Source organism: Schistocerca gregaria, chromosome 2, assembly GCF_023897955.1.
Source record: "Schistocerca gregaria isolate iqSchGreg1 chromosome 2, iqSchGreg1.2, whole genome shotgun sequence".
NCBI lineage: Eukaryota > Metazoa > Arthropoda > Insecta > Orthoptera > Acrididae > Schistocerca > Schistocerca gregaria.
Genome location: NC_064921.1, coordinates 655,389,784 through 655,408,817, shown reverse-complemented (window position 1 = coordinate 655,408,817; position 19,034 = coordinate 655,389,784). Strand labels below are relative to the sequence as shown.

Here is a 19,034-nt window from a genome sequence, read left to right as displayed (position 1 = left end):
GCAAAGATTTTCAAATGGAGAAAAATTTTCGCTAAACTCTTGTTCAGAACATCTTCTATCATATGCAGTCTATTATTTGGTTCTTGTTGATAATTATCAAAGAAAGCAACCCAGTAAGTAACAACAAATAGCAGTCTCTTGCCATTGTTTTGCTTATGAGACAATTCCTCACTTTTTTTTATTGTAAGCGGCAGTAGCGTGCACAAAATCAAGCCATGCCGCGAGCAGCGACAGGTCGTAAACACTAATTATCAGAATGCGACAAACAATGCGTGACACGGTACAATAATGCATTTTAAGCTTACGTTAGGGTGACGTAAACACCTATAACAAAGAGACTGGCACTTATCAGATCAAAGCAAAATAAGCAATCGATTCAAACCAGATGAAGCACCTTAAAAAGGAAGGGTACCCACATAAATACAGACAGAGTGCCTGACACATAGCAATGGCTACATGTGAAGACTTAACTGTTAAGATTACAACTCGGACCAAACTACTGTAGCTGTATCTTTATCCATTCGACCTAAATTGTGTCTCATTTACAATGGACCAACTTTGTTTCGATTTGAAGGTGCGGTCTAAGACTTTCCTCTCCCCTTGAATTTCGAGTCTCAAATTTCAGGTGCGGCTTAGATTCGGGAAATTTTTTTTCCCTTGATTTTGATTCTCATTTTTCAGGTGCAGCTTAGATTCGAGTAAACATGGTAACTACTGTGCTAAATATTTGTGGCATACTAAAAGATGTATGGGGACTTGACCAGATTCCTACTTTAGGTGCGAGATGCGAGATGCTCTTTCAATTCAACCATTTGAGTGTGGTTTTTTATTGAGTTATAAGGAAACACTTTGATTTAATAGCTTTACAAATATTTAAGCTTTTAGTAAATCTGTCTGCCTTTTTGTTCATTACTTGAATGTGGGTTGTGATCTGCCTTTGCAATCATTTTGGAAATTCTACTGTTGATATACTTCTAAATCTGTTAAGGAATCATGATTGTATATATAGTTTTGTCTGCACTCATACAGATAATAATATTAGACAGATAGCCAAGTTTTGAATTCAACAAGGAATCCACAGTTATTTTGCTAAAGCAACAAATCTAATAATAGTACAAGTTCAACCGACAGAACAACAGATAATTATCTGTGCCAGAAAAATTTGTAGCCTGGCTTCAATAGCCTATGAATGAAATAATTTACAACAGCAAAACTTAACTCAATTACAAGGAAAATTGAAGAATTTAAAACCGAACAGCTTCATCTTTTGATTTCTAAGCTGCATATGATTGAAGTTTGCATTTCATCCAACATATCATAAGAGAATAATGCAATAAATTTTCTTAACATTCCTTTTGGGTCTACTGCTACGTAGCAACACGAAAGACCAGAATACTAAAATAATAAAAATTTCATTGCAGTGTGCTTTCCCTGGGTGTATTCTAGGTCTCAGAGAGAGCTCCTGCCATAGACATCAGCCATACAAAGCTATGTGGTTATATCAATAAAATGAACATTCATATTATAAATATGTTGCTGGATTTTGCAGCTAATGTGTGGAAAATAAAGTGAGGAGGAGGGGGGAAAACCCCAGTGAACATTAACATTTAAATCAAGTTCCAATTTCTTTTCAAACAGATCAGCTTATCTAACAATCTAAATTTGATAGTTCCTTGAACTATTACGGTAATCAGTATTTAGTTAACAGATGACTTTGTTATGATAAAAAAATCACAGTACTGAATATCTATTTTGTTTGCACATTCTTCGGTAACATTAATTTCTATGTGTACTATCAATTTTGCCAAATCATGTGAATTAAAGCATTTTACTGTATCAACAGAGGCATCTGATACCTGACCTAACAAATGATAAATAGTATTCAATCATTTGTAATCAATAATATTTTGTTATGAATACTACAAGCTACACATTCAATTAATTCATTTCCCACACCCTAGAACAGTGTGTGTGTGTGTGAAACAAAATTTTTTGGACCTTCCACTTTTTGTTGCCCATATTTGTGTGATTTATATTGTCTTGGATGATCATGAGTTATATGAATATGTGACAGAAATATTTTATTCCAGTTTGTGTGTGTAAGGTCTGCAATGGGGCCTTGAGTATAGATGTCAAAGTGGTCAAATAACTGACTGAAATTCATCTGATTATTACATTACTTTAAAAAAAATAATATACTAGCAAAACTTTGGTGAATTAACACCTACCTGTTGAAAGTCGCATTAAAGGGGGAAAATGCAATAAGGAATCATACTGTGCCGAAGAACGGTGAATTTTCACACTTGCTAGCACTGAATGTTCTCTGACTGTCAGAATTACTGAATGTGCCTGTGTCCATACATAAAATGAGAAAAACAACAAAGAACAGCACACGTGCCACTTCACAGGTCCTCGGCACACTTTTAAGAATAGGAAAATTAATATTCACATATTTGTTTGACTAAAAGTGTATTTATTGTTATTTTTTTCAAGGGAATGAAGGACAAATGTACTGTTCATTACCAAACTGCAGAATGAGCAAAATTATTTTACAGAACACAAGTACAGACAGAAATACAATACAAAATATCAATCTTTAAATCATATGCAGTGACAGCCAGAGAAATACAGTGAGGACATAAATCAATTCACCATTCTACAAAGCTGGACTGCAAGTCTGTGTTACACATGACTACTGTATGATTCCAGTGGATTGCATTACCAGTTACATAGTAGTTTAATGAAATCAATGAGAAGCAGTAAGTGCCTGATTCTGAGAATAACTCATAATGTATGTGCAACATGAATTTACAATGACAACATTTTAAGTAATTTAAGAAACATCAAAAAAAGTGGTTTTCAATATATTATAAATTGCAGAATATAAACATTTTTTTACAAAATAATACATCTTCTAACAGCAAAAGGCAGAATAAAATGAGAGCAACAACTAACAATTTATTTTGAATAACATAGTGCTGGAAAGTAATGCACATTACAAACTATCACAAGTGAGTATTTCATTTACTACTAATACTTAACAGCAAATATAAGCTGTAACTACTAAAGAACATTAAATTTTTATTTATATTTTGACAAAATATGTCCAATACTTTTTAATGTAAAACGGCAATCATATATTTAAAACAAAATGTTGTTCAAATGTCAGAAGTATCTGCTACTTATTTATATACAAGTTCTTTTCCATAGTTATCATTTTTCAAAATTAAACAATTCAGAGACAGAAAATATAAATGAATATTCTGTAGCAACAGCTGCATGGTGTTCATTCATACTGCTCTTTCTTAATTTTCATGCACACATCCAGCCACACACCCACAGCCACACAAAATTTAGGAACTAAGTTCTTAAGCTCTTGTTTGTTGTTCCACAAGTTTTGGTGTTCCAGAATTTTTCCTGCAATACTGTAAGGATTTTCATTCATAAATATAAAAAACTTACAAACCAAAAAAAGGAAAAATGATGAAATGTAAGGACTGCCACTCAAAAGTTATTAAGATTGACAAAGTTGATAGTTCTAATGAGGTGTTTTCCTACATGTCCATAGAGACTAACGAAGTGCGTTAATAAACATGTTGAATGTTTTGGTGTTTTTTCCATTACTTCCACAGAGACTAATCATCTGTGTTAATAACATAAACAGTTTAAAAATTTTATAAGTAAAAAAAAATACCATTATTTCCCTCCCTGGTTAGCTTAAGAATCAAGTGGTCTACACATTAAATCTCAATAAATCTGTGTATATATATATAAAGTAAAATATATGGTAACATATTACAATTATTACTGCTGACTGAAAAGGCACGTGCTTTAACCATATGGCTCTCAGACAAAAGTTTTAAATATTATAAGCATTCAAATGGCAGTCATACAAACAGTAAAAGTGGAACACAGGTAAAACATGCAGAATATGTGAAAATAATTTTATAACACCATGCAACATTATAATATAACAAGCAAAACTATTTCTTTTCATCATTGTTCCTTTTTTGTGAACACTACGAAGTTTGGAAGATGTACTTCCCAAACACTTTGGTTACCAACGTCAAAAATTATAAAGTTCTGAGCTTCATTATTTGAAATACCTAACAATAATAAAAACAACTGCACAATCAACTGCCAACTGCATTTATTCATAATGTGTACATCACACATAATCTTGTGTTCTCTATGTACCTAATGCAGACAAGGCCAAACAAAAGTCTGCCACTCTCATAACTAATTTCAAGATTCAGCAATTGTTTATTGAATACAGGATTCTCCGATACTTTTATCAAGTGCATTTCCTACCTATGGATCACTTGACAGTGTCGGCATGTTTTTAAACCCATCCAATAAAGATAAGAATTTCAAAACAACTTTGGGGGTATTGACAGTTGTGGTGGTTGGAGTGTTATACATAGCATGAAAACATATTTAGTATAATGAGAAAATTGTATATCACAAACACTATAAAATTATGGTGAAAAGCATTCTGGTTTAAGCTTTTTAATGCCTAAGTTTCATACTTAAATTAGAATTATCTAATAATCTGAAGAACATAGTGAGAATGCCACTCACATAGGTACGTACATGTTTTAATGAGAGATATGACTAAAGAAGTGCAAATACAACAATGTTAACATGAAATATTTTTGTAAAAACAACATATTTAAATACACTGTTTGATAAAAATGCAAACTAATAAATAAATAAGACAAAAATTATCATATCAACACACTTTGGAAGTAATATCACATTATTTATATAAAATTTTAAAAATACATCTACAAACAAATCTGTAATGCATAGTTCAGATTAGTCACTGTTCCTCGAGGTTTGAAAAATGGGCAATTCTAATACTGTAATATCACCTATGAGGTTGACCCTCCTTGGATTCTGCTATATTAACAACACAAATGGACTATGGACTCCCTTATGGAACTAGCACAAAAGATATGTAACATAGATGAATATCAGAGCAAACGTATCATATAAAGAAGTAAGCAAAAATATTTTTTCTGAGTATATATTTCCTATTATATTGTTTTCTTAATGTTTTTGTGAAAAATTCCTTCACGAGTGGTTTATTATGAATATGTTCTGTTTATTAAATTTCTGATAGGGACATTACTGACGATTGTAAACTACTCGAATCCTTTGACTATTATAACCAACAAGTTTTAAGATAAACATTACAATAGAACAACTCTGTGCTCTTGGAATAAATATGCTGTCATCTAAATGGCATAATGATTATGCACTAATATTCTGCATCATTTTAAGAATTTAGATTAAGTGAAAATAACTTGTGGCCTAACAGTCTAGATGTTGTTTGAGATGCATTACCATTAAAGGAGATCCTTTGCTCCCTCAAAGACTTGACTATGAAGACTGATAAAAGCTAGTAAAAATTCTTTCCCAGTGGGTGGAGAAAAAAGGCACAAAGATCAGAAATAGGTAATACAAAACTGAAAAAGATAGTTAAAAATATTTTTAAGATATGTACATGGTAGAGCATTGCAAACACTTTTGCAACATGAAATTATAAAGAGACTAAGAATTGACAAGAAACGGACATAAACAGTAATTTTAAAAGAATTAAAATAGTTTGGCACTTTCTCGCTGATAAGTGGTGGTCAACATACTTATTTCTCATCAACTTGAGCTGCAGTGCAAGTACAATGTAGTTGGCTGGGGCAATGTAGCCATGAAGGCTGTCTGTGGACATGTGCTTTCTGTACAAGTTATGTCAGCAGGAGGACAATCACCAAAAGTTTCATAACATTTTCAGTTTTGTTATTGTGTCGCCTATTTACTACTCAACATCTCAAACTACAAGTTGAGTTATCGCTTTTAAATCCTTCATTACTTATATTCCACCATGGACCTTCCATCACCACATTGCCATAATGAGCAAACAGACAGTGACATACTGAAAATGATAGCTAAACTTTGTAAGAATCCAGTGGCAGCAAAAGAAATTGAAAGCTGCAGAAAAGCAGAACAAAAGGTAAAAGAACAAATGAACAATAAAAAGGCTATCAACAAAAGTAATCACTTAACATAACACCAAGTACTAGAGTATGTTAGCAACAACACTTGAAACAATTTGTACTCTGTTTATTATTGTTTGGTGTTAATGGTTGAAGGGTGAGCGAAGTATGTACCAATGAAAAGAGTAAGGTTTAGAATCAAAGCATTCAAGCTTTGAAGTCATGAAGCAGGAGTATGTGATCTCTCATAATATACACATGGAAGGGAACCAAATTTGACAAAACATACAAAGACAGGCCTCCATTAATGGCAGTTGTAAATACAGTTCTGAACAAAGGGTTTGGCCATCGATGATTGCTACACTTCTCTCGTCGCCTAATTGATCTACCTATTTCTCACAGGTCTGATATTTGCATACTTGTGATACTACCTGGAAGAGACATGCCTCTATCATGTTGTAATATGAAGCACAAGAGGGAAATTGCTGCCTTTCAGCAGGGGAAAGGAACAACATTTCTATGGAAAGATATGACAAACATTTGTATCTTGGGCCCACAGCAAAGGTTGTAAGCAAATTACAATGAGAGATGTCAAAGCCAACAGCAGTTGTGGCATATAATGACATGTCATATCTAGGTTTAATTTCCAATTAGTGCCAGAAAAAATGTGTGAATATATTTGAAATTTAATTACAGTCATTTAAAAAGTCACATGTAATTATTGAGATGTTTGTGATGTATCTTCATATTTTATATAAAATGTCTTTTACTAATGGCATTTTAATCAATAAAAAATTACTAAATTTTGGAACATAATCTATAAAATATTTGTTGCATAAAATGATTAAGCCCAAGTGGGTATGACAAGCTCAGTATCAGTAGGTACACTAGTTTCCATCTACACTGATGGGGGGGAAAAAAGGAAATGAATGATGCTACAAGTACACACTTCTCATAGCACAACAATCATCATGATAGTTTGTGTTGCGAGTACAATTTGTGACCATTCCTCTTGATAGTGAGGTCTCTAGCACTCAAGCTATTGTAAATTAATGAACAAAACTTGCAGGCCAACTAATAGATCTTCCATCTGCACTTTCTCAGTACCATCTACTAAGTCCATATACTACTAAATTTACAGTAAGGACATCAACACTAAGAACCATGGCACAATAAAACCAATTTACAGAGATTAGCGTGATATGTGGAATTCATACCCTGATGAGACAACTGCAATTTGAAATTTGTATGTCAGCTTATCTGACTAGTTCTATGGATTCCTACTTCAGACATTATTAAGGAGATGTTACCCTTCTACCCCAAATAAAATTAACTGCCAAATTCTAAGCTTCAATATAAGAGTAGGTCTACAAAATTGAGGGAATGAGCACAGTTTCCCTTCTATGTTACAGATAAATATCACTGCAACTTTATAGAATGAGAGGCATATCCAAGCAACAATTTTCTGCATGATTGGTTATATATTGATATTGTATCAAGTGAAACAAGATGTGAGCTCATGGCTGAGATATTTCACTACCTAACATTTACCAGGACTGAATGGCTAATTTTACAGATATATAATATCTAAGAAAACTGATTACTTAAACAACTACTTATGAAAACAGATAAACAACTTCAGTTTTCCATTTTCTATAACATTAAAAGCTTAACATGATAACCATATGTCTCTCTCATTTTGTATACTATGCATTCTTGAAATATTTTCTCTGTTTTATCCCCTAATATAAGGTTCAAAGTACTCAAAGAATTAGATCTTATTCTGTAATGGCATAATTACAGCATAAAAAAACCTGGCATAATCAGAGTGGCAATGCTAACTGCTGCTGAGAAATAAATGGACAAGAAGAGTAAGTGGAGGAAGAAGAATGGCATATGACTACAAAAGGAATAGTGGTGCAAAAGAGAAGATCACAAGAAGGAAATCTAAACAGTAGATAATCCTAACAAATCTTGGAATGTGTATTATATGCCTCCTGATTCAATCTCAAAAGACATATGCAAATGAGGATAAAAATAGCAATCAGAGAGAATGCACTAGCAAGGGTAGGTAAAGAAAGAGCAGGATGTAAGGTTAGGGGAAAAATGGGGGCGGGGGGGGGGGGGGGGGGGGGGGAGAGATGGGTGATGAGCTATTTGCTGCCATATAAATAATAAACAAACATTATATGCTGCAAAAATTAACTCCTTTAACAAATAGTATTAACATACATGAAAAACACACTTTATTTCTACATCACTTTCTTAGTACCAATATGAAAAGAGACATGTTTGTACCATTATACTGATTTTTTTAATAGTAAAAATCAAATATCATAAAAAAGTGATGTGGTGGGTAATTAATAATGGTGAGTCAACATTTTATTAAGAGGAACTTTAGTAATATTTGTACTGTGTCCACTCAATTCAGTTATATATTCATTTGTAGTTTGAATTGTACAGTATGCCTAAGAACTAATACTACAGAAAGGAAAACAGTTATTAAAAGGTGACACAACAAAAACAATGATACAAAAGAACACACCTCCACCATTTTCAGCAATGAAATGGTAAACTATGAATAAAGCACACTAAAAAGCAAGGTTTTTAAAATTAACTTTACAGTTCATCAAACTTTCTGACAAAACCTCAAATCTTGGAGAATATGAGCAAAAGAGAAAAGGAAAATGAGAAAAAAAAAATCTTGAAAAAGAGGATGGAGTTCTAAATGGATGAAACAAAGGGAAGACATTAAACACTGCAGTTCATTAATATAGACGAATTAAATTTAAAGGAGCAGTAAGTGGTGAAAGGTTTATGAATTTCATAGTTAGTGCAAAATGATGTGAATGACTCAGGAAAAGAATGCATAATGAAGAAAGGACAACGGTAGCCATTAAAGGAGTATTAAAATTCATTCTTACTAGATTACAGAAATGCACATATTGTAACAGCTGATTTATGTTTCTGGAGATTCGAAACAGCAGTGTGTGTGTGTGTGTGTGTGTGTGTGTGTGTGTGTGTGTGTGTGAGAGAGAGAGAGAGAGAGAGAGAGAGAGAGAGAGAGAGAGAGAGAGAGAGAGAGAGAGAGAGAGAGAGAGAGGAGGGGGGGGGGTGGTCAGAAAGTCAGTACAGTTAGCTTGGTAAAAACTGGAATTTTGACATCTTTTCAATACCTGAACAAAAGCATCACAGACAGGAATAGTAACATCATTACTGTCAGTACAGTAACATGTGATTAATGCTTTCCTGTTTTGTCACTGGTTGACAATCTCAGAAAAAAGTAATCTGTTCATGAAAGACTACTGAAGCTAAGGAGAATTTGTCTTATGAGAAGCTTGGCATAATTTAAGTGCAAAAACAGTTGTGTTTCGCAACTATACAAAATGTTTTAAGAGCACTAGAGACACTGATGTCTCAGTGAACAAGGTGACATACAAGAAAGAAATACAAATTTAATAAACAGTCAGAGTACACTAAAAAGAAATTATGTGGATTACGATGGCATGGCTGTGGAAACCTAAAACAACAATATTTATTTCAATTATGTCAGTTGCTAAGTGTGAAAATGTTCAACGTAATGTGGTGCAAGTAGATACATAGTTATGACTAGATGCTCATTCTGCAGGATGGGAATACAACAGAGAAATGGCAGATGAAGCCGACTGCATTTTTGATATGAGGAACCACATTTTATGTGAAGTTTTCGAGGTGATGGTTAACACAGAATAGATTTACCACGGAAAACTCTATAATTGATTGAAACTGGTAGTATGTCAAGTACTGGTTGTCTAGAAATGTGGTGTAAGGATATGGAAAGAATAATATAGGAATGTCTTATCAAGGGAGAAGTATTCAGAATAACTGAAAATCCTGAGAGGACATTGTGTATCCTAATGCACTTCTCCTCCTTTTCTCCCAGTCTTCTTTTTTTTAGTGTTAGCTTTTCTTCTCTCTCTGCTTAACTGCGTAAGTCTTCTGTTGTGCACCTTTCTACATTTATTTGATGTCCATCTGTCTTGTAGCAAGAAGTTTCTTTTCTTCACATTGCCTTTTCTTCCCCCACTTTACTTTGCATGAGTTCCTCCTATGTCAGATCAAATACAATTACTGTATCAAGTCTCATACTGCCACATCAAAGTGGCTTCTGCTTTATGAAGTATGCCTCAAGGTCACCAAGTGATTGACTCAACAGTTACAAATAATTATTTTAGACTAGCAAAATTGCTATGTTTAGCTATCAAAATTTTGGTAATCATAGCAAAAGCTATAATAAATTCTTAATCTCTTCAAACTGTTTTATCATTCAGAACTTTGCCTATTCCCATTCATTATTACAATATGAACTTTGGGTTACATAGTAAGTCAGCAGTCACAAACAACATAGTAAAATTTGACGATTCTAACACAAATGATACCTGACCTCCTCCAATATAAAATTTCAAATTACTCCATTATCATGACAGACTGTTGTGTATCAAACATACGTACTGATATGACATAATGAATTAGAGAACTAAACTTTTACATGCCAGTCATTCTTTCCACTCATATGTAGAATACAATCCAATCTTAATGATCAATAGCTGTAACTGCTGCATACAGTCATTTATTAACAATTTACATATTTCAAGTTGAAGGAACAATTTTATAAGCAATAGTAGGTAAATTTGATATTAAGAAAGATAAAGTGATCTAAACTGAAATGAAATTCCATTACTGCATCATACTCATGAAACTCCATAGTGAATAAAACTGTACTTGCTGTTTATGGAAGATTTCTCTGCTATGTGCATCATATAGAATTTATCTATATTTTGATTTATTCATTTTGTAAAAAATACACACTATAAATTGTTCAACAAACTCTTAAAATTGTTTGTAAATGGCTGTATAATGACTATGCTGTAAGCAGGTTGGGATAACTTCACTAAACATCTTTTCCATTTACTTACTGTGTATGAACTTTTCTACGCAGAAAATGCATATGCTTATAAATAGAAAATTTGCAATTTCTGTAACTTTATCAGGTCTTTAACTCACAAAAATCGCATTAGGATGATAACAACAGATATTCTGAGTGCTGTCCTGCTGATCTGTAGCACAGAAATGAATGAATATTTTTCTTCTATGGATGTAAGCATATTTTTCACACTTGTTTCTACAGAACTCAACTGTGAACTGACTAAGTCAGGGAATTAGCGTTTATGTTATCTAAACTACATAACCTTTCTGCATGTAGAAAAAGAAGGGAAAAAAAATTCAAATCACTTCCGAGAACAGCAACAAACAACAGTGAAGCAACCATTTCTTCCTGTTATTCTGTTGGAAACCAATTGCATTATGTGCAATGTCACAGGATATAAATGTCTTAATGTTGTGGAAAAAAATAGTCTTTGATAAATAACTTTTGCACTTGACTTTCACAATTTTTTTCTTTGACATAAATTTTTTTATGGAAGCTCTTTGTTTGTATTTTTTTACCATATTTTCTAACACAAAATGTTGATTTTTCCTAATACTTAAAACAAAACTACAAAATTTGGAAAATTCTTTTCTTATCATAAATAAGTTTCAGTGATAATATAAGCTCTTCAGATATTTATATTAAAATGTATAATTATTTAAACTCCAACAGCACTGTTAAAAAATTGCACTATAGCCCTATAAACAAGAAGAAAATTTTCTGAATATTGTTTGTGAGATTCACATGTTTATTATCACAGATACTTAGGCATTTTAGCCTGATCTACAATGAATATAATTGCATCTCTGCTGTCAGATATGTTTCTTCATGTTAGCGGAAATAAGAATGTTAAACTTAAAACACCAAATTGAGCTATCTACGCTAAGGCCTGAAGATGTGTCAATAAACAGATATGAACTGCTTTTGTCCTGAGATATCCTAAAAGGAAGTCAGAATTTGACTTTTCTCATAGAGTAACAATATATATTTGTTAAGTCACTTCAGATTGATTGAAGTGACACAACTGTTATGGAGATTTGTAACTACCCTTATGCTGTTCTAGTAAAAATCCCAAGAGCTTTCCAGTATCATCAAAATCACAAATTGCAGTAAACTGTTTGAAGTGGGAAACAGTAGCTTCCACACAGTAATTTTATAGCTGCATATATATTTCTATGTGGCAACATTTCACAAAACATCATGTATCACAATAAATAATCTTTTTTAATTAACAATAAGAATTTCACTTTACTCTACTTGACAACAGCTCCCTCAGATATATGTCACTGCAGATGTTATTGCCACCTGCATAAAACTCTACATTCAAATGAAATCAGGCTATAATTCTGGGAATCATTACGAAAAATAAAAGAATCAACTGCTTTCAGCAATAAAAAATGGATCATTTTTCCGACGTGATCGTCCTTTACCACGGGCTCTCCGAGAAGGAGGTGGAGTTGTCCGCCTACCTGAGCGTCCACAGTCTGAACAGGACACCAGTTCCTCTGAATGCCCAGTCTTCTTATTCTCCTGGGCATCACCAAGACAGAAATCACAATAAGGGGAAGGTGCAGCGCGGTCCTTTTCTTCTGGCATCAATGTCATTACCTACGAAAAATAAAATTGCTTTTCAGGGGTCAGTTTTATTTTTGCCACCATGTACAATATTAATTCATGATTATTTCTGTATTTGCAGATATATTTTGTCATCTGCATCAAATTATATAATTAAAATGAAATCAGGCATTAGTAATTTGTTAATCTGGCACGTCTACACGAACAAGGAAAATAATTCCTGGATTTTTCCCAAATTACCCAGTTGAAAATAGTTTTTTCCCAGATGAAAATACATTTTTTCCATGTTAAGTGACAGTATTCTTTCCCCCGGAACTATAAAATGTATAAACCGTTTGAAAGGTTCAAGTTCTGTAAACTGACGTATAACTTTGTATATAGATAAAAAAAAACACATTTTTGAAAGATCTTAGATGCGCAACAACATGTACGCTGCATATTTTCGCATTACAATATGCTGCATATTTTTGTATTATGGAAGTATAAATTCGAATTCCACCCAAAACAGCACGTCAGTTTCTGAAGCATTGAAATCGAGATTGCAATGTCCTCTAGTAAGCCAGTCACAGCTCATGTCAAGTAATCTCCCCAGCCGATGACGTCGCATATTCAGAGCATAGGGCACGTGATGTAGACAGCCAATAGCATCATCACTGTTAAGTAGTGCGAACATACAAATAGGAAAAGTCATTGGTTTAATTTAATAATTGTGGTGCAGCTACAAGAAAAGCTAGGCTTCTTCATATAATATTGGTCTCGAAGATCAATAAGCTACAAGAAGAGCTGCATGTGTTACAGTCACAGACATATCACACAAATGCCAGGAAAACTTCAATGACACATATGTCTCGTTTTCTGGGCTTGAAATTCTTATAATTGGTCAGTTCTCAAAATGTTAAGTTTTAAATGAGAGTTAAATGCTGTGTGATTTAAGAAATTCATCGCACATCCTCATACACAACATAATTTATCTTGCACAAAAGGAAATTTACTTTGAAAGCAATACTTTTCAAACCACCATTTGCAATTGAGTGGTCCATTCTTTCCAACACCTACTCGATTGATCATTTCCAATGTTCTACCCATTTTCTGACTTGTACCCCACCTGCGTGCACACCAAAATGACAGCTTAGTATGGCCGAGTGGCTCCTTTACTCCTCCCTGGTGACGTTTGCCAAACAAGATTTCCCCAGTTGTGATGACCGGGTGGACTATCTTACAAACGTTTTCCTTACTGCTGCAGAATGTTCCATTCATCACACTTCCTCTTTACCTCACTGTGTCCCAGTTTCTTGTTGGACTGAGACATCCATATTCCAGCAGCTGAACTTCACACTACCTCCAACTTTCCTGGTTGGTGTGAACCCTTCATCATCTTGGCTTCATGTGGTGGCCCATGTTCATCTTGGCCTTCAATTGCTTCCTAAGGACACTACTACCCAACCTTCCTCTATCGCCTTCATTTACATTACCTTCACATGGAACTTCACGACTGTACCTTTGTGTGCACTGGATGGGTCTCGGACTGACTGTAGTGTTGGTGTGCCTTTATCACTTGCACCGATGTTGTTCAGTATTGGCTTCCGGCACAGTGCTCAGTATTTACAGCAGACCTCTTCGCCCTGTATCAGGTCACGGAGTACATCCAGCAACACAGGCTTTTAAATTGTGTCATCTGCTCAGTCTCTCTCAGCACCCTTCAAAGCCTCTAAGTGTTATAGCCGCCCATCCATTAGTGCAATGAGCCAAGGAAAACTGTCACTTCCTCACTCTTGATGGAGCCACTGTGCTGTTTATGTGGGTTCCTGATCATGTCAGTCTGACAGAAAACAAGGCTCCTGACACTGCTGCCAAGGCTGCAGTCCTTGCATCTCAGCCCACTAGTTCTAATACTCCCTCCGAAGATCTCTGTGTTGGTGTCTGTCAGGAGGTGATGTCACTTTGGCATCCACTGGTCCTCTCTCCATGGGAATTAGCTCCAGGTTATGAAGCCTCTCCCCAGTGTCTTGGATGACCACCTCTTGGCCCTTCCACTGCGAGGAGGTCATTTTAACTAGGTTGCGTATTGGGCACTGCCTTTTTAGCCATTGTCATTGTTAAGTGGTGCTCCCACACCACTTTGTGAACACTGCAGCCAACTTTTAACTATCTACCATTTCCTGATGAAATGCCACTGTTTACATTTCCACTTGGGTTTGCCGTTTTAGCAAACTACGAGTGGGCTGTCGACCGAATTTTACTTTTTATTTGTTGTAGCAATATGGCCAAGACCATTTATTTTTAGTTCTGAACCTCCGTTTCTTTATGGCGTATTTTATAGACCTTTCTCCGCATTTCTGTTTTTAACTGTCTTCTTTCTGTCAATTGGGATCGACGTGTAGTCGTTTTTAACTCTTCTCTTTATCTTTGTGTTTCACAGTTTTGGCATGGGTGCATATGACCCTAGTTGTTTTTGTACCTAATACAAAACAAAACAAAAACCATTCACAATATTTTCCTGCTACCCATTAGAAACAGGTTCATTTCACCAGTTGTCAGAAGCACCAGAAAACAGGCGTTACTGCAAGTGTGCAGCTACAATTAAGAGATCTTAATTACATCATAAATGAAACAGGATATCAGAGGATACTCTAACAGCATTGGAATTTCATAAACCATACTAAAATGCATAATTCGGCTTAAAAGTACAGATTCGTTTGTTCAGATTCTTGATGAAGTAGGCCCCAACCTCATATTAAGCTTTTCAGTGTGGTCTCTGGGATGTAAATTTTCTTGGAACACTCCTATATTATTTCATGATTGGTTCTTCATTATGGCGTAAGGCTGTATGTGCCAAAAGATGAACACATGCATTTGAAATTCAGTGAACAGTTGAAACCAGCCAGTAGTGTGGAATCAAACACTTCATATGATGTAAGTTGACTAACTCAGTGGAAAATAATAATAAAAGCCAAATTTCTTTAACAAACTGACAAAAATAACTTTATTTTCTGCAAGGTGATTTTTGACGGCCAAAAATTTGGAAATAAGAAAACTGTAACTAATGACATATTTTAGCCTTCCGTAATAATGTGAATGTATTTTAATTCGCTTGGTGGCTCCCAGCCACAGAGATCCGTTTTGTGTTCATTTGACATGAGAGCTGTAAACGAAGAGGAAACAGCAAAATCAGGACACATAAACACTGGTCAAGTGGGGACTACTCGCTCCCATCCACAATTCAGACTAATCTGCGTATATGCGAATCTGAGAGGTTGGGCATGTGAGAAAAAGTTTTCTTGGTAGCATATGGCTTGTTGCTACTGCCGATATAACTAAAAGGCACACTTTAAGTACCAGACACTTGTGAGTGCAGTGTGTTTTGTTGTTGCAAATGGAGCATTTCCTTTGCAACTCTAGTTTTCTTTCTTTTTTTTTCTCGTTTATGTTTTATTGATGCAGTATTATTCAGCAGTAGTGAGATATAGTTATATTCTTTGTTAGAGAGCTCAATTCTATTCATGACTCTTGTGATAGTTATGCAGATGTTCAGCACCTTTGGATAGTATGGGTAGTAGCATGTTGCACAAAATCTAAAATATTGTTATTTGATAAAATCTAAACCTGTAGAGTCTTAGAGACTCTGAAATTTGTATTTCACGCGCAGAGGTTAGGAGGAGACCAACTGAGGGCCTGCAACTAACCTGTGTGTGTGTGTGTGTGTGTGTGTGTGTGTGTGTGTGTGTGTGTGTGTGTGTGCGCGCGCACGCTCTCTCTCTCTCTCTCTCTCTCTCTCTCTCTCTCTCTCTCTGAAGACATAGCAGTTATCTATATACCTAAAATACACCCTTTTTTCAGTGTAGGCAATATAAGACACTTAGTCAATCTCCATATGGATTTCAAAACAGTCTCTCAAAAAGAACATGAATTTTTCAATTAACAAAACAGATTATCTAAAATGTAAGTGACAAAATACTGAAAACTATTATTTCCCATAATTTGTGAAAAGCATCTGATTGTGCAGTTCACAAAATTCTCCTAAAAAAGATTCAATATTATTACAGATCTTGTTGATAACAAGTTTTCCCCACATCTAACTAAAAGGATGCAGACTGATGCATTAAGAAACCCAGGGCATGTACATAAAGAAACAGAATATCCAGAATGGGGAATAATGCTGGTAGCTACAGGTTTATCAAAGAATCAACAGTAAATTTGCTCTTTTTCTTGTTATATATAAATGAGCTGTCATCATGTATCCAAGAAACAAAAATATTTATCTTTGCTTTCATCTGAGTACAAGTAATGGAGTAACCTCAACACTTGAAAAGGTAAATAATTTTCTAAACAATTTTAATGACTGGTTCCCTGAAAATGAATTGTCAATAAGCTGTGATAAAACACAATACATCCATTTTGGGTATTAATAATCGCTTCAGATGTATTTTGCTCGTTTATTACTGTACCACTATCGGTGGTACAGTAATCTTGGTTATTAATACCCAAGATGAATACTCATAGCTGTTGTTTACCCTATCTACAAGATTGCCTGCACAATACATCCAATTTGCATTGCACAAAGTCTGTCAATACAATTAGAAATAATATAAAACAAAATTATCTAAATTTTTGAACCTGAACTGGAAATCACATTACAGTCAATCTTAAAGGTATAAGCTCTGTGACTTTTGTTTTATGGATTATATAAGATTTTTTATCTATGAAATAGGATGCTGTGAGTTGATGTTAGTCAAGAATGCCTTTAAGGTGACAAAGACGCCATTATCAACACCTCACATAATTTGAAATAGGTCGTGTAACAGGGCAACGAGGAGCCGGATTTACCTTCTGCGATATTGCACAAATACATGGCAGGAATGTAGCCACCATACATAATTGCTGGCAGCAATGGTCATAGGAATGTAGAGTTGAAAGAATACTGGGCTCTGGTTGGCCACTTGGCATTACTGAGAGGAAAGACCATCACATTTGGCATGTGTCTCTGGCAAATCATACAGGATCTGCAGCAGCAATCTGAGCAGCAGCCGGCACCACAGTGGCAATGAAACTGTTACAAATCGGTTGCTTCAAGGACAGCTCCTAGCCCGACTAACTGTATCGTGCATTCCTATGACACAAAACCACTACCATTTGCGACTTCAGTGGTGTCATGTGAGAGCTCATTGGAGGGCAAGATGGAGGTCTGTGTGTCTTCTGATGAAAGCAGGTTTTGTCTCTGTGCCAGTGATGGCTGTACAGAGGTTAGGAAGAGACCAACTGAGGGCCTGCAACTAATCTGTGTGTGCTGGACACACTGGGCCTGCACTTGCAGTTATGGTCTGGGGTGCAATTTTGTATGACAGCAGAAGCACTCTTGTGCCTATCCCATGCACCCTGACTGCAAATTTGTATGTCAGTATGGTGATTCGACCTGCGACACTGCCAATCATGAACATTCCAATTTTTTTTTGCAACAGGTTAATGCTTGACCAAATATCGCTGTTGTGACCCAGATTGCTCTACAGTGTGTCAACATGTTGCCTTGACCTGCTTGATCACCAGATCTGTCTCCAATCGAGCACACCTGAGATATCATTGGACGACAACTGCAGCGTCATCCACTAATAGCATTAACTGTACCTGTATTGACCGACCAAGTGCAACATGCATGGAACTCCATCCCACCAACTGACATCTGGCACCTGTATAACACAATGCATGCGTTTTTGTGTGCTTTCATTTAATACTCTGGTGGTTAAACCAGTTATTAATGTATCAGCATTCCACATCTGCATGGCTTGTCCTACACTTAACATTACTCTATGGTCTTGCAATGTTAATCACCTACATAGCCCGTATTCTTGAAACTTCATTACTCTACATTAATTATTTTTTAGTGTTGCAGTTTTTTCTGGTAGTGTAGTACACATCATCAGAGAAAACAATATGACAACATTATAACCTTTTAAATGGTTGTCTTAAAATAGGTTTTTTCTCCAATACTGTGATTTATACTTAACTACGTTCAATCTGTCCCTCAATCTCTGTCTTAAACAATCTTACACACACACACACACACACACACACACACACACACACACACACACACACACACACACACACACACACACAGAGAGAGAGAGAGAGAGAGAGAGAGAGAGAGAGAGAGAGAGAGACTGATTTCATCCCAACTGGCTCTAATCAGTTCACTTCAGCATATTTAATAAACCAGTACAGTTCACTATATCATGGTAAGTCAAGTCACGGTCTTCCACCAAATCTATTACCCCAGTAGCACAATTCTCACAAACCCCACTGAAAAACCTTTATTTGTAGTAATCAATAGTAATAGGAGAAATGTTAGGAGAAACATCAGTGGCCAGGTAAGGCCTGGAAGGAAGTTCAGATAGTCTTGCAGTTAAAGTGATAGCTTATGATAAGCATGATAAGGAAGAGATCTGGGTTCGAGCCATGGTCCAGCACACATTTTCATTTTTCACAATGTATTCAAATAGTAC

General features: G+C 35.2%; 1 protein-coding gene across 4 annotated transcripts in view; it reads right to left on the bottom strand.

Annotated features, from left to right (window-relative positions):
- Positions 1–19,034, bottom strand: part of LOC126334690 (zinc finger protein ubi-d4) — a 229,701-nt gene that overhangs the window by 36,201 nt on the left and 174,466 nt on the right. For all 4 annotated transcript variants that reach the window (XM_049997177.1, XM_049997179.1, XM_049997180.1 and 1 more), the window contains one exon: positions 12,432–12,570. In XM_049997177.1, coding sequence (XP_049853134.1) covers positions 12,432–12,570 — 139 coding nt within the window. The remainder of the gene's footprint in view (positions 1–12,431; positions 12,571–19,034) is intronic.